This window comes from Halichoerus grypus, chromosome 11 (assembly GCF_964656455.1).
Source record: "Halichoerus grypus chromosome 11, mHalGry1.hap1.1, whole genome shotgun sequence".
Lineage (NCBI taxonomy): Eukaryota > Metazoa > Chordata > Mammalia > Carnivora > Phocidae > Halichoerus > Halichoerus grypus.
This window is the reverse complement of record NC_135722.1, coordinates 4,663,710-4,685,693: the sequence shown is the minus strand read 5'-3', so window position 1 is coordinate 4,685,693 and position 21,984 is coordinate 4,663,710. Positions and strand designations below refer to the sequence as shown.

The 21,984-nt window shown below is 44.3% G+C and overlaps 1 protein-coding gene across 11 annotated transcripts in view; it reads left to right on the top strand.

Annotated features, from left to right (window-relative positions):
• The window catches only part of PPP6R3 (protein phosphatase 6 regulatory subunit 3), a 138,241-nt gene that overhangs the window by 64,918 nt on the left and 51,339 nt on the right, over positions 1 to 21,984 (top strand). For all 11 annotated transcript variants that reach the window (XM_078057702.1, XM_078057701.1, XM_078057699.1 and 8 more), the window contains 5 exons: positions 3,673 to 3,859; positions 7,267 to 7,404; positions 10,307 to 10,372; positions 13,016 to 13,128; positions 16,150 to 16,263. In XM_078057702.1, coding sequence (XP_077913828.1) covers positions 3,673 to 3,859; positions 7,267 to 7,404; positions 10,307 to 10,372; positions 13,016 to 13,128; positions 16,150 to 16,263 — 618 coding nt within the window. The remainder of the gene's footprint in view (positions 1 to 3,672; positions 3,860 to 7,266; positions 7,405 to 10,306; positions 10,373 to 13,015; positions 13,129 to 16,149; positions 16,264 to 21,984) is intronic.

The window sequence follows — 21,984 nt, the reverse complement described above, 5'->3', positions numbered from 1 at the left end:
AGATATCTTTTTATTTCTTTGTGGGGAGAATTTTGCTGCCAAAGAAATAAAACTTATTAATGCTTTCAGGTTCCTGGTGGCTTGGACAGTCAAGGAGGTGAGGTTATGTTCTCTGCTGGCCATTAAGATTGGCAGCTAGCATTAGCCTCCACTCAGTTCAGTGCCCTAAAAAAGAAGAGGAAAGGAATTTGGCAGCAGGAAGACTAGCGTACTCCCAACCCCCAGAAGACAGACACTTTGCTGTTTTGCAGTTCTCTTCCCAGTGAACCAGGACGTGTGGGTGCGACTTCTCGTGGGGCTCATCCTGGTAGGAGCCGATGTGCTGTGGGCTTTGCATCCAGCCCACTGGCGGGGTGTCGCACTCCCCTCTTAGAGAACTTGAGCCAGAGGGCTTACCCTTCTGGGGTTGGTTTCCTCACCGGCTGATTGAAGCTAATACCTCTTTAACTGGGAAGAATAGGCACACCACACCTTAGGGAAGGTGCTTATGTTACCAAAAAGTAGTCATGGCTTTTGTAGTATTGCCTTGACCAGCGCTTTCTTTGTGCTGCCTTTGAGGTTGCGAGAGCAGGAGTGCCTCCCTGGACACATGGCCTTTGGATGGTGCCATTTTGGGGGAGCATGACTTGCGCTGGGCAGATGAGTTCTCTGCTGAAGTTCGGTGGGGACGGAGCCCCAGCTGTGTGTAAGATACACGATACACACAGCTGGAACGCAGAGGGGTATTGCAGAGGGGATCTGAAAGCTTTCTGGAGTTAAGGTTGACCTGTCGTCATCTCAGGAAATTTAAACTAGTGTTTATAGAGTCTGGGTGATAGAGTGCTGTATTTTGTGAATCTCATAACTTTGTATTAGTTACACACATGGCTTGAACTCATCACTGTTCTAAGTCAATGATCATATACAAGGTATTTAAACATTTTGCGCTAACCTTTTTAATCTTAATGACAGATACCTCAGTTCTAAATAATTTAGCAGAACTTTGAGAATAGGTCGTTAAGTAGTATAATAAGTCCTAAAGCTAAGATGCTGTTGGTTGGGTCAAGGTTCCTACAGAGGGACTGCAGAGGGGCTGCAGGGAGGAGGAGAACCAGGAGGGGCTGTCACCCTGAAAGCCAAGAGAAGCCAGGCTTCAGGAAGGAGAGATGGGACAACCAGGTTGGGGGCCGCCCTTGACAGGCCACGTGACCACGGGTGTTTGCAGCACAGAGCACGTGGCCCCATCAGTGTGGTTCTCTGCAATGGTGGAGGTGAAAGCCTGGCTGGAACGCCTTTGAGGAAGAACCGGGGACGAAGCAGAGACAGCTCTTTCAAGAGTCTCCTGGAAAAGGAGCAGAGAGAGAAAGTGGGTGTTGCAGGCAGATGGGAGTCAGAAGAGGTGTGGTGGTTTTTATCCCTGGTGGGAGAAATAGTGGGACGTTTGTATGCTGGTGAGAGCCATGCAGTACGGAGGGAAATGACGAACAGAGGGAGTGGGCCACCCAGGGATGTGCTGTGCCTGAGTAGGTGGGAGGCCGTCTGGTCAAAAGGACAGGTGGAGGGCGGCTTTAGGAGTTGGCTCTATGGATAGGGAGGAGGAAGGCGCCTAGATGCAGGTTGGGGTGCAGTTCTCTTCTGATTGCTTCTGTGTTCTCACGAAGAAATTGAGGTCAGAGCATGCAGTGGGGGAGGGGGAAGGCTTGCCACAGGGTGAAATGGAGGGGGTCTTTGGGTGCTTTAGAAGCTTGTTTAATGTTTAGGAGAGAGAGAGGAGCCCCAGCATGTCCGTAACCAGGACCTTGAGTGTTATGTATAGTGCCCAGGCCCCATGCTTCTTTATCTAGATTATATGTCTCAGTGACTGTGGAAAAATATGTGAAAAATTCATGAAAAAAATGTTTTAGATGCCCATGCCCTGCTCTGGACCTCGTGTGTCAGAATTTGGAGACTACACCCTGTACATTGGTTTGCCAGTGCTTTATTTGCCAGCAGTTTCAAATCGGGACAGTTGAGACAATGCACCCCCCACCCCCCACAGCAGCATTTTGGAAGTTTTATAAAGTAGAAAATAAAGAGGAATAAAAACAGCTAGCTTTCATTTATTCCAGGCCTCCTTCTCAGTATTTTGTGTTATCCTTCCCTATGAGGTAAAGGCTGTTGTCTTAATTTTGCAGACTTGCAAACTGAGGCCCAGGGAGGTTAAGTAACTTGTCCAAGGTCATGCAGCTTGTAAGTGGTAGAGACAGAGTCTGAACCTAGTGGTGTGAGTCCAGAAGCCACATCTGCACCCACTGGATTATCCTGCCCCTGGCATAATGACGGCTTTACGTTACAGCATCGTTGAGCCCACATGTTCCATAAAGTAAGAAAGAAAAACTTTAATTCGAGCCACAGAAGACAGCTATTTGATAATATGCTCTTCATGCCCACACAGCTGCCAGTTCTGTTGTCTTTCTTTTCCGTTCTCTTCCTCCCTACAAAGGTTCACTTGGGGACATTCTCCCACTGTTCCATCTTCCGACCTCACACCAGACCCTCTCGGGGGCTGTGGTCTCTCGAGCCAGGGGCCTCACAGCAGGCTGCCCTTGCTTGTCGCGGATGCCTCGAGGGGTGTTGTCTGTGTTCCAGACGACAGTCCTCGCCTCTCTCCTGTCCCATAGCAACTTGTGGCTGTTTTGTCACCTCCCTGTCCAGCCGGCCTTTGACTTGCCGCTCCAGATGATGAGTTGGTCCTGGATCCTGGCTGCTTGACAGGGAGGAGTAAAGAGCAGAGAAGTGAACTTGGGGGCGGCGGAGAATGTCTTGTGGGCCGGCCTCGGAGTCTGCATTTGTTGCTGTTGGAAACAGAAGAGAAATTGTGGTAAAAGGAGTGCGTGGAAAAAGTGGATTAGCTGTCTGGTTTTCAGAGAGGGAGTGCTCTGGGGGTCAAAGGCAAGCATGCTTTAGGGGTGCAGCTCTTTCCAGAGCTGTGGGGTCAGTGGTAGAGGTCTGTGTCCCACTGCAGTGAGCCCTGATGGTGGGCTTATCCCTGGAAGACCTGGGCAGGCTGGCGTGGAGAGCTTGGGTTTTGTACACAGCTTTCCTACTTGGGTGACTCGGGCTGATGTCTTGTTCTCCACTTCCCTATGTTAGAACATTGGTTCTCTTAAGGCGTAATATAGACTGAACACTTGATAAGCTCCCCCAAAGCAGCTTTTTAGCACCATTTGCAACCCATGTGAAAATAGAGGTGGCCGGTCTTGGAACCTGAATATGTCTTGAGTACTTACGAGGTGCCGTGCGCAGTGCAGTTCTCTGGAAACCAGCATCCCCCACGGTTGTCCTCCAAGCTCTGCCGCTTCCTGCTGGAGCTTCCTGCTGGAGCAGGCCTCCGAGGGCTGATGGCTGTGGCCGGAGGCGGCCCATGCCCTGCCCTGCCCCGCCGCCTCCCCAGGCTCCCAAGCCCTAGGTGTGCTCTAGTTTTGTTGGGGAATGTATATCCTGTTAAAGCTGCTTTAGAAGTAAGTTTTTAGGTACAGTAGAAAATTCACTTTAATCTAGAGGTTGGACAGAATGGATTGAAATGGTTTTCTAATTCCCAGAGGTGATTTTGTTATTTTTCACAAAATTTTAGGAAGCCTTTCTGGTTTGTGTTTTACTTTCTGTAATGAAACTGTTAACACAGATGATGATACAAGTGTCCTGTTCTTCTAGGTACCCAAATATATCTTGTGAGTTGCTCACTTCTGATGTCTCCCAGATGAACGATAGGCTGGGAGAAGACGAGTCCTTGCTCATGAGGTTATATAGCTTCCTCCTAAACGACTCCCCTTTGAACCCACTACTTGCCAGTTTCTTCAGCAAGGTGCTCAGTATTCTTATCAGCAGAAAACCAGAACAGGTAAATACCATTTTCCAGAAGGTAAGTATTAGGGCTGATCATCCCCCTGAGATGATCCCCCAGTAATTGTGTTCTGAGTGTACCTTAAGTCCAGGTTCTGTAGAGGAGTGTATTTTAAATATACTGACTTAACATTGCCTTACACATTCATGACTGTGTTCTAACTTGACATACTCTTCTAAGTGCCTCACAGCTCAGCGTTGTAGTGTACTTCGGTTTCCTCTTTTGACAAATAGTTAAAAGCATGAGAACGTGGGGTGTCCATTTGTGAAGGTGGCGAGTGCCATGGCTCATACTGAGTGGTTGAAGGTGTGAGTGGAGTTGTAGCGACTGGGGAAGCGACAGTTGTTTTTTTTTTCTTTCCCCTAATGATGCGCACAACACAAATGAGGCTTTGAATCAAGCTTTTCCATAAATGTAATTGATGATTAGTTTATACAGATGGTGATTATTTTCTATTTTGAGTCCACTTGAAAACTTAAGTGTTTAGCTTGAGATGTCTCTGTTTATGCTTTTATTATTATTTTTTAAGGTTTCATTTATTTATTAGAGAGAGAGAGCAAGGGAGAGCGGGAGCATGAGCTAGGGGAGGGGCAGAGGGAGAGGCAGACTCCTTGCTGAGCACGGAGCCCAAGTGGGGCTCGATCCCATGACCCTGAGATCATGACCTGAGCCAAAGTCAGACACTTACCCAGCTGAGCCACCCAGGCGCCTCCAGACGTCTCTGTTTAGACTGCCGTTCGTGTCTAGTAGTGCTGAGCAGAAAATCCTACTTTACTGTGGAGGGAACTGCCCCCTCCCTCTCCTCCCCTTCCTCTCCCCACCCCTACATCTGTTTTGTTCTTAAACAACTCAGATACCCTTGGGAAATTGATTTTCCAAGGATCTAGTATATGTGTAGTGGTTCTCAAAGTATGGTTTCTTGACCAGCAGCATGAGTACCGCCTGAGAATTTATTAGAAATGCAAGTTTGTAAGCCCCACCTCACGCTTAATGAATCAGACACTCTGAGGGTGGGGCCCAGCGATCTGGGATTTTTAATAAGTCTTCTAGATGATTCTGATGCATACTAAAATTTGAGAGTCACTGCTCTAGTGGCAGCGTACTGGTGCGCAGAAGGATGTGCTTACCAGGAGATAGGATCCACTTCTGGAAACAGGCACCCAAGGAGCAACGAGAGCTTCCAAGTACAAACAGACCTGCCAGAGTGCAGCGAGCAAGGGTGTGATGCCAGGGCTGCAGTTGGTCCAACCGTCCGGGCCTGGCCTCCTCCCTGATGGAGAACAGGCTCCGTGACCTGTCCTTGCCATCAGCAGACATGGAGCGATGGGGCTATTTTAGGCCCAGTATGTCTGTCCTTTGCCAAGGCAAAGTGGATGCATGTTTTATTTTATAAAGACAAGATTGTTCTTTCATGTTCTTAATTAGGCAGGATTATCCTCCTGAATGTATTGGAATTGAGATTCTTTTTTCTTAGATAACAATCCCCAAATCATGATTACTGTAATACAGGCTGTCTTTCCCTCTTCCACTTTCTGGTGAGAAATAACGGTAACTGCTGACATTCTAGCAAGTGCACACCGTCCCGTCAGCCTGAGGTACTGGCCTTTCAGATGGTTGTAGCCGTTACTGACATAGGCCTTCCACCTTCATCATGCTTTTTCTTTTCAGTCCATGCTAGGGGAGCCCAGATTCAGGGGCTCCGGTTCTCACCATACCTTTGATATAAGCGGGAATACTTGAAGCTTTCTGGGACGCTGAGTGTTTGTGCTGGCCTTCCGGGTCAGACGTGCCCGTGCATGGGTGATGGCATCCGCCAATGAAGTGCTGGGAAAGGGTCCTGCTCACTCCGTGGCTCCTTGTGCTTCTTGGCTTAGGACTCTTGGAATGAGAATGAGAGGATTCAGTCACCCTTGCTCTTTTAGCTCTAGGAAAAGGTCAAACCTAACACCTCTCTCTCCGTTTGAGAATTGAGAGTGTAGATGCAGGTTTCCCATCCCGTGAGATGTTAGTGAGGATGCATGCAGCTGCAGGGAACGAGGAAACTGGAGACTCAGCCTGGCTTACCTGATGCAGTTGTTCATCGGCTCACGGCCCAGGCCATCCAGCCCTGGGGTCCCTTCAGTGTCGGGAAGGTTCGCATCTCAGGTGTCATCCTCCATTGAGGACATCTTACTGTCTTTGCTGTGCTGTCCACAGCACTGGCTCTAGTTTGTGCCTTTGGGCTCCTGAGCTGGTGCTTTTGCCACTGAAGCATGCAGTATTTTGGTCACGTCTGACTTTTTCCTCTTTTCTACTCTGCTGTGCTTTTAAAAACTACTGTGTGACTCAGTTGTGAGTGGAGTAATTGTATCTAACTTCTTGAAGGTTTATATTGTGACGTTTAACCTCCCTGTTCTGAGGAGCAGCCTGGGATAGTTGCACCTCCATTTGCACTGGAGAGCATGGAGCAATTTTTGTCCTCTCTGGCTCAATAGACTTCTTCACGTGGGATGATGGCAGGATTGGTGGCTTTTGTGGCAAACAGATCAAAGTTTAAACCTCAGGGCAGCCACGGTTTGGCTCTAGCAAGATACTGAACTGGTCTGCGCCTTGGTTTCCTTGTCTAGAACGCTGAGTGGGGCAACCCCACCTCGAGGGCTTCTTGATAGAGTTTGGTGAGACTTAGCTGCTGCCACACTGGCCGCACTGCTTCTGGGACTTTCAAAGAGACACTTGGTGCAGACGGACAGAAGGCCCCCAAGGGTGTGCAGGACAGAACGCTCTCCCTCTTGTGGCACAGAAGAGAGACCTGGGTGGCAGTTGTGACTTCTCGTGTCCCTTCTGTAGCTGCCGGTCTCCTCCCCACTCACCCTCCTTGTGTTAATCTGGTCAGGTGAGCAGCTGACCTCAAACCCACATGTGATGTTGCTGGAGCAGGTGAGTTAGCCGCTTAGACGGACTTAAAAACACTTGATGTTTTGAATTATTTTTCTTACTTGGTAGGGACTAATTAGGATTTTGAATATTTATTCTGCATTTTAGTGCAGTCTAATGGACTTGCTTTATGTCCATAAACTGTTTAATGGTATATTCTCGTGCTCTTTATAGGGTATTAAATTATTTATCCTTATTCTTTGAAAATTAATAATGAAAGTGAACAGAAATAAAAGATTCTATTATAGTGTATTTATATGAGGAAATGTGTGATAATTTGGGAGTTTTTTCCCCAAGGGGTTTTGCATGCTCTAACAATTAGCAGGCTTTCCAAATTTACATCTGATTACTAACTCAGCATTTGCCATTCCTCCACTTAAGATGGTGGTGGGATTTGAGAGGGGGCAGTTTGAGGGGTCAGGGTGGAATACATTCTAAAGTTGATAGTTCCCCAGTTACATGTCTTTCAGTTTTGGTTTGTTCTCCTCTAGATTGTGGATTTCTTAAAGAAGAAACGTGATTTTGTAGACCTTATAATAAAGCACATAGGAACTTCGGCCATCATGGACTTATTGCTCAGGCTCCTGACGTGCATCGAGCCCCCGCAGCCCAGGCAAGATGTGCTGAATGTGAGTAGAATTAGGGCCCCTGCACCGGGGCGGGGAGTGGCCCAGGAACCGACAGGGCTGCTGGGTGCTGGGAGGGATTCCAGGGGGTTGGGAGGAGGCAAAGGTTGTCTGAGGAACTGGGGGGGTGGGGAGGAGGGCAGGGTGGGGAAGGAAGGTGGTTCCAAGGTAGGAAGAGATTATGATTTTGCAGGATTCGTTTTCAAGATGTGCACATCCGGAGGTGCCTGGGATGTTTCTTTGTGAGGGATTCTTTACCCTTTGCCGGTTTGATTTTCAGTGGGAGTGGGGCAGTGGGATGGGTTGAAAATGTGTTTAAAACTGGTCTGGTGGTAAGAGCAGAAGACAGGGAGTTACAGATCTCATCTGAGGATGCCGTGAGGCATCGGTCTTGAGAGCGTGACTACACCACAGGGTCGTGGCTGCAAGGATGGGTTCGGGTGTTTCCAGGAAATCAGCCTTCAGGGTAACGTTCCTCTTGTGGGTAGTTAGGATCATAGAAGGAGAAGGAGAATGGGGCTTATTTCCAAAAGCACATATATTTTAAAATTTTGGTAGATGGTTATTTTAGGATACGTGTGCCTCTTGAAGAGCTGTCCTAAGTGGAATTTGGGCGGGAAGAGGGAGAGTGTGAGTAACTGGAAGATGAGGTTTCTCACGGGCTCTTATCTTTGCCCCTTCTTGTCTTCTGTCTCCTCTCTCATTCTCTTCACTGCCTTCTTCCAGAACCTTCCCCAACCCACTCCATCCTTAATACTCAGCCTTGAACCCTAAGACTCATTTCTTTGAAATTAGTTTTATTGGAAATACTGATTTTAATTAAAGACTCAAAGAACCAGAGGAGAGGCAGGAGGGTCTGTCAGGTGGTATTCCAGGAAAGGCATGTTCTGCTGAGGTGAGCAGGCATGCCCAGGCATGTGTTTGTGTAAAGGGGATGGGGTCAGGGCTGGGTCTGTAGAACCAGGCAGAAGTCTCCTGAGAACCGTGGTCATTGTGAGGACACCAGCTGAGGATACCTAGTGAATGTCCTGGAGTTGCCTGTGGGAAGGGACCCTAAATTGGGGTGCTGGTTCCTTTTAGGTGTGTTTTTGTGGATATCTTTTCTCAGAAGATGTTGAGGATTCCAGGAAAGATTGTTGAGGGCAATGAGAGGGGTCACCTTTATATTTGGATTGCTCTAGGCAGAAATAAGTATAGTTTCTTAGAATTCCTTTGGTCACTTCTGGGTTGAATTTTAGGGCCATTTCTAAAGGAATAGATGCGCTTCTGGAGGGATGCAGTGATAGTAAAGGCTTAGGTTGGGGGAAGGGTAGTTAGAAGCTTTGATTTGGGTGCCCGTCATGGGGGAATAAGTGCTTATTAATGGCTGTGGAGGCAGTAGGAGTGAGGGGCTGATCCTTTCATAGCCCACAAAGTTTCCTTCGTTCTCCCTTGGTGGTCATGACCCCCCTGCCCATTGCTACTAAAGTGTGGCCCCAAGTGTCACCTGAGGACTCAGGTCTCACCTCTGCCCTACTGAATCAAAATCTGCATTTTGGCAAGATCCCCAGGAGGGTGATTCATGTGCCCATTTTGAAACTGATCTTAAAATGTAAAGTTGGACCTCTAGCTTTGTGCCCTCTACTAGCTTTGTTTGCATTTTCCTTGGGCACCTTTCTCTTTAAGGAGCAGGCAGCTGTGCCCTTAGCGAATTGTGTTTGATTTCTTGCCACCCAGCCCCATGCCTCTGCCGTCCCCCCCAATTTCCCTTTAACCTTTGGGTTTTGTTTTGAGGTTGTTTTTGTTTTTGTGTCCTTTCTTGGTTGTAAGTGCCTTGTTTATTATGTTGCTTCTGTTCCTGCCTAACAGTCTACTAGCTGATACTTATTCTCCCTTATTCTTCTCTTCCTATTTTCATTTACGTCAGTACTTCACATGTAGATGAGAAAGAGTTTGTCCTAGGCAGGATACTAGCTCTTTACTAACTCGTGACAGGGCAGATGAACTCTCCTGCTACGGTGCCCTGCCCCCCATGTTTCCTGTGGCTGTTTTGGTTTTGGAGTCTAAAAGTTTTTTAACCCAGAAGCTTGATACTAAATACTGTTTTTCTCAGTCTTTCTGAAGCTTTTTTTTTTTTTTTTTTAAGATTTATTTATTTATTTGAGGGCGCCTGGGTGGCTCAGTTGGTTAAGCGACTGCCTTCGGCTCAGGTCATGATCCTGGAGTCCCGGGATCGAGTCCCACATCGGGCTCCCAGCTCAGCGGCGAGCCTGCTTCTCCCTCTGACCTTCTCCCCTCTCATGCTGTTTCTCTCGCTCTCGCTCTCTAATACATAAATAAATAAAATCTTTAAAAAAAAAAAAAAAAGATTTATTTATTTATTTGAGAGAGAGAGAGCACACACGTGCGTGGGAGTGGGGAGGGGCAGAGGGAGAGAGAGGATCTCAAGCCGACTTTCCTCTGAGGGCAGAGCCTGACCCTGAGATCCTGACTAGAGCCCTAATCTGGGGGCTTAACCAACTGAACCACCCAAGCGCCCCTCTGATGCTGTCTTAGGGTGAATACTGTCTTATAGAAAATATATGAATTACACACGCACATGCGCGTGCACGCCCCAAACAAAATACAGACCCTTTTAGTGCTTAGTGTCTGAGAATTACCCTGTGGCTAAGAAGCTGATGTTAGAATTTTTGTATGTGGGAATTATAATTTGGGGCATAGTTGGTACAGTTGGCTACTGTTTAAATAATAATATTCACTGGCATTTTCCTTGGGGGACTTTTAATTTCCTGTAGTGTTCAAAGTCCAGAGAAACCTGTAACATTCTACTTAAAATGTGATGGATATTTCCAAGTATGTTAATCTTCATTGGGGCTTGAACAAGAGCCACGCATTGCTATGATTACCTCTACAATGTGTTTTACAGTGGTTAAATGAGGAGCAAATTATCCAGAGACTTGTGGAAATAGTTCATCCATCGCAAGAAGAAGATGTAAGTTCTCTTGTGTGACTGTAAACTTGATTTTTTTAAAAAAAATGGAACCGAGTTTATTTGGGCATAGAGCATAATTGTACAAGACATGAAGGTAGAGGACAGGTATAATCTGGCATTCTTAAAGTTGACAATTTTCTAAGCACTAAAGGTTTTTAAAAAATACTACATTTTGCTGATGCTCAGAACCTTTTCAGAAATGTGGAAAACAGCAGGCCCTGGTTCTAGCACGATCTTCTGGAGCTTGGGATTTTGTGCTGAATCTGCTTGCCTTTGTTACAGACCTTCTCCGTCCCACTTCTTTCTCCTTGTATACACATCGTTAGCCCAAATGGTGTGGCCACATCTGCACTTGTGTTTTCTGTTCTGGCTACACTGTCCAGGCAGCACATAGCGTCTTTGCCACCGTTAAACCCCTAGAGTGTTGTTGGGCCCTTGGCGCTCGTACTTCTTGGCCTGGCTTCTGGCACTGACAGGTTTGGCTTTGTCACGGGAGCTGGGGATTGACTTGGCAAAAGGATTGAAGCTGCTCCAGAGTTTGAAGACTGAGCTCTGTGCTGAGGGGATGCCTGTCTGGGTGGGGTCCCCAGGACTGGCCCATCGGCCCCTGTGGAGGAAGCTGTCAGCTCTGCCGCTCCTCTTGTTGCCGCCTTCTGTCGCGGCCTGAGCCCTGTGGAATTGCCCATGTTTAGCCATTTCTGCCTGCGGACACGACAGCTCTGTGGCTCAGCCTACTCTCTGTGAAGGAGGTGATTTAAAGTAGATGGGCAGATATGTCATGGGGAGGTCAGGGGACCTTCTTGTGTGCCTTAGGTTGCCAGTTAGATTGAAGAGTGAGACCATGGAGGAATAGTACAAAGGGAAAAGTGTGTAACCAGAGGATATTCTTGCTCATAAAGCTTGATTTAGCCCCTTCTCCTTGGGTGTATTCAAAAACTTCTGATACCTGGAATTTATCTAAAACAGCCCCCCCCCCAAAAGTTAATCATTAAAGGTGCTATTGATTCCCCATCTTCCCCTTGGGACAGTGCATCTGGTGCCCCCCTGCAGTATTGCTCCTATTAACATTCAGAACACATCCCAGTGTGTGCCCGTATCGGGGGCTGCAGTGGGAGAAGCCCTGCTTAGAGGGAGCCTGCAGTCTGGTTGGGCTAATAACGCCTCCTGTGGCCGGGGGAGTTGGACGGTTCCTGAGCACGTTTCCCGTGTGATGTAAATGTGGCCACTGGGGGCCTTGGAGAGTGATGACAGGAGCCTGGCCTGTCTCATTCACAGGGAATACATGTCCGTGGACAAGGCTTGCCTATTACTAGGTTTTCAGTTCTCAAACAGAAGAACATGATTGCTCAACAGGAAATTAAACCTGTCTGCAAGGCTCAGGAGAAACTGATAAAGGAGAAGCCCAAGTCTGCAGCTCTTCTTCTTCTTCTTCTTTTTTTTTTTAAGGACAAAGCATTTGGAGCATTAGCTTCTTGACTTGACTTGCAAGAAAGTTAATTTTGCCTCTGGACAATCCTTTTGATACTTCTGTTTTGTATTAAGTGATAAATTATATGCTAAAATCATACTGACCAGGGAAATGTTAGGTTCCTAATTCTAGTCAGTGGGCTTTGATACCCTGCTGTGCGTGGTCATCTGTGCCGCAACATCACGGTCTGCCTGAAGCGGCCGTGTCACTGCTCCGTGTGCGCCTGCGCTCAGTGCCGCGTGTCGCAGAGCAGAACGCATTCAGGTGCTGAGGTTTTAGACCTTTCCTGTAAGGTAAACACACAGGACATTGGGAGAAGATGCAACATTTCTTACCCATTGGTATATTCCAGAAAGCTGTATTTGTCTTTTTTTTTTTTAATCAGTGCTGATTTAAAAGCTGATTTATCAGCTTCTATGCTGATAAAAATATATACAGTTGACCTTTGAACAACATAGGGGTTAGGAACAACACAGAGCTCTAACAACAAATTAGAGACATGGTGTCATTTTTAAAGTCTGTCATCTGAGAAGTAGAGTTGTATTTTCCCAGGAAGGGAGTTGACTAAGGGGTACCAACCCCCTATGAAATCGAAAATCCATGTAAAACTTTTGACTCCATAAAACCTAACTGTTGATAGCCTATTAGCCATAAGCCTTACTAATAAGGTAAACCATCAATTAACGCATATTTTGTATATGTATTACATGCCATATTCTTACAGTAAAGCAAGCTAGAGAAAAGAAAATGTTAAGACAATCATAAGAGAAAAAATCCATTTAAATAAGTACTATACCATATTAAGAAAATCCACGTGGAAGTGAACTCGTGTGGTTCTAACCCATGTTGTTCAAAGGTCAGCTGTATTTTGGGGGTGTATTTTTTTTCAAGTTCTCAGTTGTAGAAATTTTTCCTTGCCAGAACTTTGATCCCATGTACCTACGCGTAGTGACCTGTACGGTGCAGTATTGTTATGTGAAGCTCATTAGCCTGGCAGAACCAAATACTCTTGCGTTTACCTAGTTACTTCTACTGAGCTTGACTTTCTACTCACTGCAGCTTCTTATGGACAGTGTTAATTTGTGTTACTTCTTAAGCAGTGTCCTCACTAACGTTTTGTTATAAATTTGACGTTTGATGTGTTTTATGGTTAAAATTGTACTTTTTTCCTTTAGCGGCATTCAAATGCTTCACAGTCACTTTGTGAAATTGTTCGCCTGAGCAGAGACCAGATGTTACAAATTCAGAACAGTACAGAACCAGATCCCCTGCTTGCCACTCTAGAAAAGTATGTTTAAAACTCTGTTCCTGTTTTTTGTTTTTTTTTTTTTTTTTAATTGATGCTATTTGATGTGTTACCAGTGTGAGTGGTTGGTAAGTCTTCCATCTGGGGGAATCATGACCCTGCTAAATACCCTTGGGTGGGGGAGAAGGTAGGAGAACCGGCTTATCTGATCTCAGCTATTTTTGATGTCCAGTGGAGACCTGCAGGGTAAAAATGTAAATAAATGACATTTATATGTAGACTTCGAACTCTTCAAATAGCTGTAAACTAGAATTCCATAAAGCCGTCATAAGATGGGGTAGCGCATCATGGCTGTGGTTACTGCTCTGCAGGTCTTTGGTGAAGAATAGTCTGAAACACAAACTAATTTGACCCATTGTAGTCAAGGATTTTTACCAGAAGCTCTTCTTGGGGTTTACTATACCTTTGCAGCTGACTAGGGTAACCTGACCAGACCTGATTTGAAGGGTTACAAGTCTTGTATGTTTTTTGTCTTTGTACTGCTCTGCCCTTATTTTTAATGACAGTTTATTGTGAGCGGCCATCTCATGTTTGGGTGGAAAATAGCTTGAGGATGGTGTGCTGTTTTGAAATTTGTGAATGGCCAACCCGTGGGTACTAGCTTTTCTAGATTCACACATTCTCTGAAAGAATATTTGCCATTGAGCACGGGCATACATTTGACCTGCATCCACACAGTGAGATGAGCTAGGAACAAATTAGAGACATGGTGTCATTTTTAAAGTCTGTCATCTGAGAAGTAGAGTTGTATTTTCCCAGGAAGGGAGTTGACTAATTCTCTGAAGTAGGGAAACTTAAATTATCACCTTCTAAGTAAAATGTCATTTTCCTTCCCCATTTCCGTTATTCTTGGCATTATGGCATATGTACTCTTTTTGTACATCTAAGATATTCCACATTTAAATACTAGTAATTATAGTAGTGTTAGGTTGAACCATGTAAAATTGCCATTTGAGTATGTTAAAAATTTTTGAATACCAACAATCTCATGGTTCATGATAGCATTGTCCAATAGAAATAAAAGTCAGATGTCATTTTAAATTATCTAGTAGCCACATTCGAGTAAAAAATAGGTGAAATTAATTTTAATAATATATTTTATTTAATCTAATTGACACAAAATATTTGAACATATGCCCATTTAAAAAATAATTACTGAGGTATTCTACATTCTTTTCTTTGTCACAGCTTTGGAAATCCAGCGTGTATTTTACACTTAGGACAGGTTAGTTCAAGTACAGTGGCCGTCAGGGACAGCAGGTTCCCCCCGGATGCCAGACTGGTCAGCAGTGAGCACTGAGTGTCAGTGCCACCGGGGCCCTCTCAGATGTGGGGTCTGGCCCCCGGGGCCCGTGTGCTTCGTGCCCTCACAGCTCCTGTGGGGAGTTTACTAACGCTCGTCCAAGAACTCGTTTTTTTTTAAATGTGAAAGTAAATCTATTTTCTCTCACATGTAAATAAATGCCTTAGTATTTAAGGAATACAGAGGCATTCATTTTATCATGTTTGAATAGCTTAGTCCTTCAGTTTATGATTTCTTCTGTATTGGGTGATATTTGTGTGTCTAGATAAGACTCAGTATGGTTCAGCTACTATACTATGTTACATCTTGACCATCAGATTTTTGCTGGCTATCATATCATTTTTGTGCATTAGTAGGATGCTTTCATGGATGTAGTCGACTGATGAGGCCCTGAGCTAGTGAGGGCCTCCTTGTTAGCCACTCCCTCGGGCTTCAGCATTTATGGAACTGTGATTGCACTCTCCAGTAAGAACGTTACGCTGGAACGAGAAGGTGGACATCTGCAGTTGGATGCTGTGTCCGTACTCCTCTACGTGGCGTGAGGCTGCTCTTTGAAAAATATATACCTATTTACTATGAAAAAGCTGGCTGTTTTCTAGAGCCCAGTCCCAAACCTAGTATTTATTTTATAGACTATGTGTTGAGTGACTTTTATAGCGCTGTTTTGGGTAGAGGTCTCACCATTTTAGTGCTGGTCTGGCAGTACTTGAAAGCTCCTTCCATCGGGGGGTGGGGGTGCTCTGAAGTTAGGTTAGATACCAGTTTTATTTGCTTCCCCCAAATAAAAAGAGATTCTCTCTTGCTTGCTGCCCTAGCCTGGTAAGGGCATATTGGGATGCAGGAGCACAGGTGTACTTCGGGACAGCTGGCATCTCTGCTGGGTGAGCAACAGGGATAGCCCAGCTGTGTGTCCCACTGTAAGGGAGATGCCAGTTTTTCAGTCACTTGGATTCTGAAAATTACTGAGATCCTAAGAAACTCAGATCTTCCTTGAGAGCGTCCATATAAATTTACCTAACAAGTTACCCTTGTGTTTTACATTCATCATGGCTTGAGTGTGTAATGTCCATCCTACTGATGGACAAAAACGATACGATAACCAGCAAAAACGAGTGTGCCTATAGAGAATACATTTTGGACAATAGTTCAGGCAAATCTACTTCATTGCTACCATATTATTTTGATTTACCAAATTTTAATTAGAGGGTAAATGCAACAATTGATCTTTTACGTGTTTTAGATCTTAATTATACATTAATGCCTTTGTGGGGAGACATTTGTGGGTTCTAATTAGGCTTTTTGAAAAATTCCCCTCCTTTTGTGGGGTGAAGAGTTCCAAATCTTCTTACCACCCACAGCCACCACCACTAGCACCCGGTCTGAGTGGGAGGTGACTTCCAGTCTTGAAATACTTGTTGGCTCTCAACAAGATTGACAAAGGCAAGCAGGGCCCAGGTGATTCTGCTGAGGGGAGGGAGTAGGGGAATACATGTCGGAGAGTTAGGTTTTATAATAAGCAGGATCACTTGTCTGGTTTAATAGATGTATTAAAAATAAAATACTGTGAAGCGAAACACATCTGACCAAGTGCGGCTGAGCTCTTGTAGAGTACTTGCCTGACTGCTGCCATGCTCTTCTTCTCTGGCGTTACTGTTAATGGATGTTACAGTTAGCACTTGACTGTTGGTTTGTTTCCCTAGGCAAGAAATTATAGAGCAGCTTCTATCAAATATTTTCCACAAGGAGAAAAATGAATCAGCCATAGTCAGTGCAATCCAGATACTGCTGACTTTACTTGAGACACGGCGGCCCACGTAAGCTTTCCTTTTGTCTTACAAATGCTGAGCCATTATGTTTTGCTTTGAGATTTTCTAGAAACTAAAAGTTGTTGGTTGATAAGCTACAATCTTATGCCCTTGAATCGCAGGTGCTGAGTCTCCACCATATGTGAACTCTGAGTTAGTTTCATGTGAGCGTGGGATATAGGGATACAGTTGAAGATAGTGTTTGGTGAGCACTGTTTACTGGCAGTGTTTAGTTATTTGTAGTAGTTATGAGAAGGTAGCTAGCTATAACAAGTGGTGTCATAAATAAAACATGTAACACAAGAGAAGCGTATTTCTTGATTATGAAATGAAAATAGGTGTTCCTCCTGGTCAGTGGGCAGCTCTCTCCCCTCCAAGTGGCAATTCAGGGACGCTTTCTGTCTTGTGATTCTTTTCTGCACAAGCTAACTTGAGGCTTCAGATTGGTTCTTTGGGGATTTCACATGTGAGGGCACTGCAGTTTGTGAGGCTGTTTTAAAATGGGTGGGCAGGTGGCTTGCGGCCTTTAAGGAAAAATTGTGCCAAGTGTTTCAGAATCAGAAATATTGTCTGCTTTTCCCATGTATGTGCCCTGGGCCAGCCAGATGATGTTTGTCATATTACTCTACAGTTTATGTCCAGTGCTAATTCACTTACTAATTGTCAGAATTTTCTAACTGTTCCCTGGAGCATGAGGATTTGAAGAGGTATGTATATGTGAGCACTCCAGGAATATGTGGTTTAGGGATTGGAGTTCGTATTTTCTCACTCACCGTTAGATTTCTCCAGTAAACCAGTGGGCTTAGAGAGGACAGAGGAGGCTGCTGTCAGCATGTGAAAATTTCGGCCATCCAGGATTTCTGGATGTACTTTTCATGATGTCATTTTGGTTTCTAGCAAAGTAGTGAACACAATCATTCCACTTCCCAAATTCCTTTATCTCTATTCTCGGTTTGTCTAATATTTGGTCTGTGGTAATGGAAGGCAGTTTGGCAACACCGCTTCAAAGATCTTGTAATTTGGGGATTGTCTGCAATTTTGACTGTGTTTGTATCTTCTACTGCAAATTCTATTTTAAAGAATGTAACCAGGGACTAAGGTATTAATCAGGTGGTGCAGACCTGTCATCTTGCTCCTCATGCTTCACAACAGTTGCACCATCTCTTCACATGGTTTGAAAGCATCTGAAATGGTGCTGTGCTGTGAGGCTTCTGTCAAATACCCTGACTTGAGAATGGAATAAATCTGAGAAAAAAGGTACATCTTTGCAAATGGAAGAAAGAAAACACATAATTGTACAATCTAGAGCAGAGAAGATACAACAATAAGAGAAACAATGGAAGGAAATTTTTGACCAGAAGGAACTTGTCTTCAGATCAGAAAGTGATCAAATGCTATACTCAAGGTTAAATTTAAAAGGGAGGGTGGCACTCAGATTTTAGCCTTTTCCTGATGAGATTTATGAATCCCAAGAAGAAAGGACAAATCCTAGAAATACCTGGATAAGAAAAAATGGGTTAACTACAAAGCAAATCAGATTGCCAGGCATCTCATTTGTGAAGCTAAATAAAGATGGAAAGCGGAGGGCAGGACTGTGCCCCTGGCTCACTGCTGCTGACTGCTGGGACGTGTGAGGGCAGAGCAGGCCTTCCCCGGTCTCTGCGACCTCAGCGACCTCAGCGTTCCATCTGGCTTCTGTTCTCGGCGTGAAGTACCTGAAGATGTACTTGACCAAAACCCAACAGAAAATAAGTTAAAGAACTTAAAGAAGTAATATTCATAAAAGTGATGGTAAAGGAAATGGATAGGGTTTGAAAATTATTAATATGAATGTGATGGTTAAATGTTCAGAATGAATAAATGAATAATTGAATAAGTTACATGTTGGAAACAATACATTTTAGATTATTTTAATAAAACTCAAGAAATGAGAAAAGGGGTAAGTTAGTATATATTAGCTCTTACCTTACACCAAGGAACTGGGGTACTTTGATAGTTTCATTTTTCATCTTGGTGAAATTAAGAGTTCAGATACGTTTTCCATAAATGCAGGACAATAGTAGGCTAGGTAACTCCCAAATCTCCCTAGGGGACAAAGAGGGCAAAGAAACCTGAAAGCTGTAGACGCCAGGGGAATATGCACACACCTGTAAGCTCCTCTTGGGGAAACGGTGGTGGCGGGGCAGGGCAAGAGGCCAGAAAAAGCTTCCCTTGCAGAATGGGCCTCAGGAAACAGAGCAGCAGCCTTTGGGGGAAATGCACGAGTCCCCACCGTAATCCTTCCTCTAGCACCTGCTGAACGAAGTCCTTAGGCCATTAAGGAAAGCCTTTAGTCATAAAGACACAGGTGAAGACCATTTGCAGTGGGAAGAACGGACCAGAAAAAATCCTCTAGCCCATGGGAGAGGCAGGGACACGTTCTGGGCCCCAACTGTTAAAGAGATCCCCTAGCACTGAAGCAGGGTCAGTGAGAGCTAGGGACCCTTCAGCTGCCTAAGACAGCCTAAAGCAGAACAGTGGCATTTCTTCCCACTGTTCATTCCACCAGACCTCTAGTAACAGCAGCCAGCTGATAAGAGGAAAGGCTGGTGTAGGGGGAGACTTTTATCAGGCACAGGAGCAAGCTTACAGGGAAGAACTTTAGCTAAGAGTAAGCTAAAGAGTGACGTGGGGAAAAAGTAGACAAACCAGCCCTAAGTATAAATACAGAGTAACTTGAGACACATTTGAAGTCTAACACGCTGAGGGAAATCAGTCCTAGCAAACCTAGTTCAGCTGCTCACCTTAAGATTGATTTAAACCCCACACTAAAGGTCTAGAGAATAAGAGATGTGTTCATTCCAGAAATAATGTTTACATCGGTTTCTACTACCCTACACAACTTGTCCACCTTTTAGCCCAAAATTGCAAGACAGACAAGATAAAAAGAATCCCAAAAAAGCTCATGAGCACGAGTAGTCAATAGAACGAAATTTAAAAATGCTGGAACTGTCTGACAGAGAATTTAAAATAACTGATTAAATATGTTAAAGGATTGTGGGGAAAATGGACAATATGTGAACCGGTGGGGAATTTTAGCAGAGAGAGGGAAGATCATATGGAAATGCTAGAACTAAACACCACAGCAGAAATGAAGAATGCTTATGGGCTTATTGGTGAACTTGGACCGACTCAAGGAAAGAATCAGTACAGGACATTAGAAATTACCCACACTGAGCCACGAAGAGTTCAACCAAAAAGACTCGCTTTGTGGGCTACAAGAATCTAGAAGTAATGACATGCCACTGGAAACAAGGATGAGTGCCCAGATCTTGGTTTCTCATACCATTCTCCAGGAAAAGGACCCAGGGCTCCTTGGAGAAATGGCCGGTTTTACGACAGGGGCAAGAGGAGCCTAGAGCATCATGTAGTACAAAAATAAGGAAGTATTAAAAGCCCTACAAAACCCCACCCCTGTGAGGCAGGGGTTCTGTCAGAGAAACACAGGAGCCAGCTGAAAGAGCTTCCATTGGCCAGAGCTGATTGACATAATCAGCAGCAGCAGCAGCATAATAATTTGTACAATAAAATAAAGCTGTGTTGTCTTAGAACCCAAAGTACAAAATCTTCGTTAGCTCATACTGATACAAATAAATGGAGAAGAGACATCTCCCCTGCAGAAGAATTTCAAATAGTTTGTGTAGATGCTCCCTCCTCAAGGAGGAAGAACAAACTGGCCACTCTGCAGTGTAGACCGTACACCATGACTTCCTTCCAAAGAGTTCTATATGGAAAGATAACAAGAAGAGCATCTTGACAGTGAGTCTGACAGACACTTCCTGAGCCAGGTAAAGTGACTAGCCGATGATAAGTTGTGTTGACAGTTTGCACTCTTGTCATGGTGCAGTGAAAATGACATCTTACCTGGGTGGTCTTCCTCAGAGACCCTGTGATGAGGAAAACCTAAGACAAATTCCAGTTAAGGGACATTCTGCAAAATATCTAACCAGTGAAGTCTGAGTAACTGTCACAGCCAAGAGGAGGCCGAGGAGACATGACAACTAATATAATGTGATGTGTTAGGTGGGATTCTGAAATGAAGAAAGGACTTTAGATAGAAACGAAGGAAATCTGAATAAAGTGTGGATTTATGTATCAACACTGGTTTATTAATTAACTAGTGTAAGATATTAATAACGGGAAGCTGGGTGTGGGTTATGTGGGAATGCTCTGTACCACCTTTGCAGTTTTTCTGTCAATAGGAAACGGTTCTACTAGAAATCAGCATAGCATCTAGAGAGAAACCCAGTGAGAATACAGAAGACCGGAACAGCAGGGGCAGCGGCTGACGTGAGTGACACTTGCAGAGCCTTCCCCCAGCCACATCCTGGTGCATGGTCTTTTCAAGTGTACATGGAACTTTTATCAGGATAGACCAGATTCTCAGCCATCAAACAAACCGTAATGAATTAAAATAATATACATGGTATTTATTCAGACCATAGTGGGCTTAAACTAGAAATCAATGAAAAAGATTGCTGGAATATCCCCAGATATTTGGGAATGAAAGCAACACACTTTAAATAACCCCGGGGTCGAAGAGGAAATGACAAGAGAAATGAGAAAATGTTTTCAACTGATAATGGAAATAGGGCATGTCAGGTTTTGTGGAATGTAGTGAAAGCAGTAGAGGGAAAGTTCTAGTATTAAATGTTTATATTAATTAAGAAAAGAAGATAAAGTTTTGTGTCCGCGATCTAAACTCCCACCTTAAAAAACTAGTAAAGGAAGAGCAGATGAACCCAAAGTGAGCAGAAGGAAGGAAATAATGAAGATAAGAGCAGAAATCAAAGAGATTGAGAAGGGAAAAATAATACAGAAAATCAGTGAGACCTAAAAGCTGCTTCTTTGAAAAAATCAATAAAATCAGTAAATCTCTAGCCAGATTAAGAAAATGTAGAAAAGATACACATTACACTTTACAGGAACAAAAGAGGGGCCGTAACTGCATTCTTACAGACATTAAAAGAGTAATAATAGAATACTGTAAACAACTCGGTAGACGATTTCAGTGGGTTAGAGGAAACGGGTAGCTTCCTTATAGGAGTAGTACTGCCAAAGCTCATTCCAGAAAGTAGTAGCTTGCATAAACCGTCTTAGACCTATCGACAAAATTTAATTCCTTTTTAAAAGCTTCAAACAAAGAAAACTCTCGGCCCAGATTGGCTTCGTTGGTGAATTCTGCCAAAGAGCTAAGGACTCTACAAGAATATGGAAGAGAGGACATTTTCCAGCTCATTTTATGAGACCATGATTACTTTGAAACTAGACCAAAATATTACAGGGAAGAAAACTAACAAGATTCCACAAGAGCTTAGATGCAGAATTCCTCAAGAAAGTATTAGCAAATTAAATCCAGCAATATATTAAAAAGATAATATATCATGACCAACTATGGTTTATCCTGGGAATGCAAGGCTCATTCATCCTTCACAAACCAGTCGTGAGAATGATCAAAATTCAGAACATGGACAACATCAAATGCAGGTGAAATTGTAGATCAAGAGGAACTCTTAATTTGTGGTTGGTGGGAACACAAAATGGTATGGTCACTGTAGAAGACAGTTTGACAGTTTTTCGCAAAACTATTATCCAGCTCCTTGGTATTCACCGAAAGGAGTTGAAAACTGATATTCACACAAAAACCTGCACATGGATGTTTATGGCAGTTTTATCCACACTTGTCAAAAC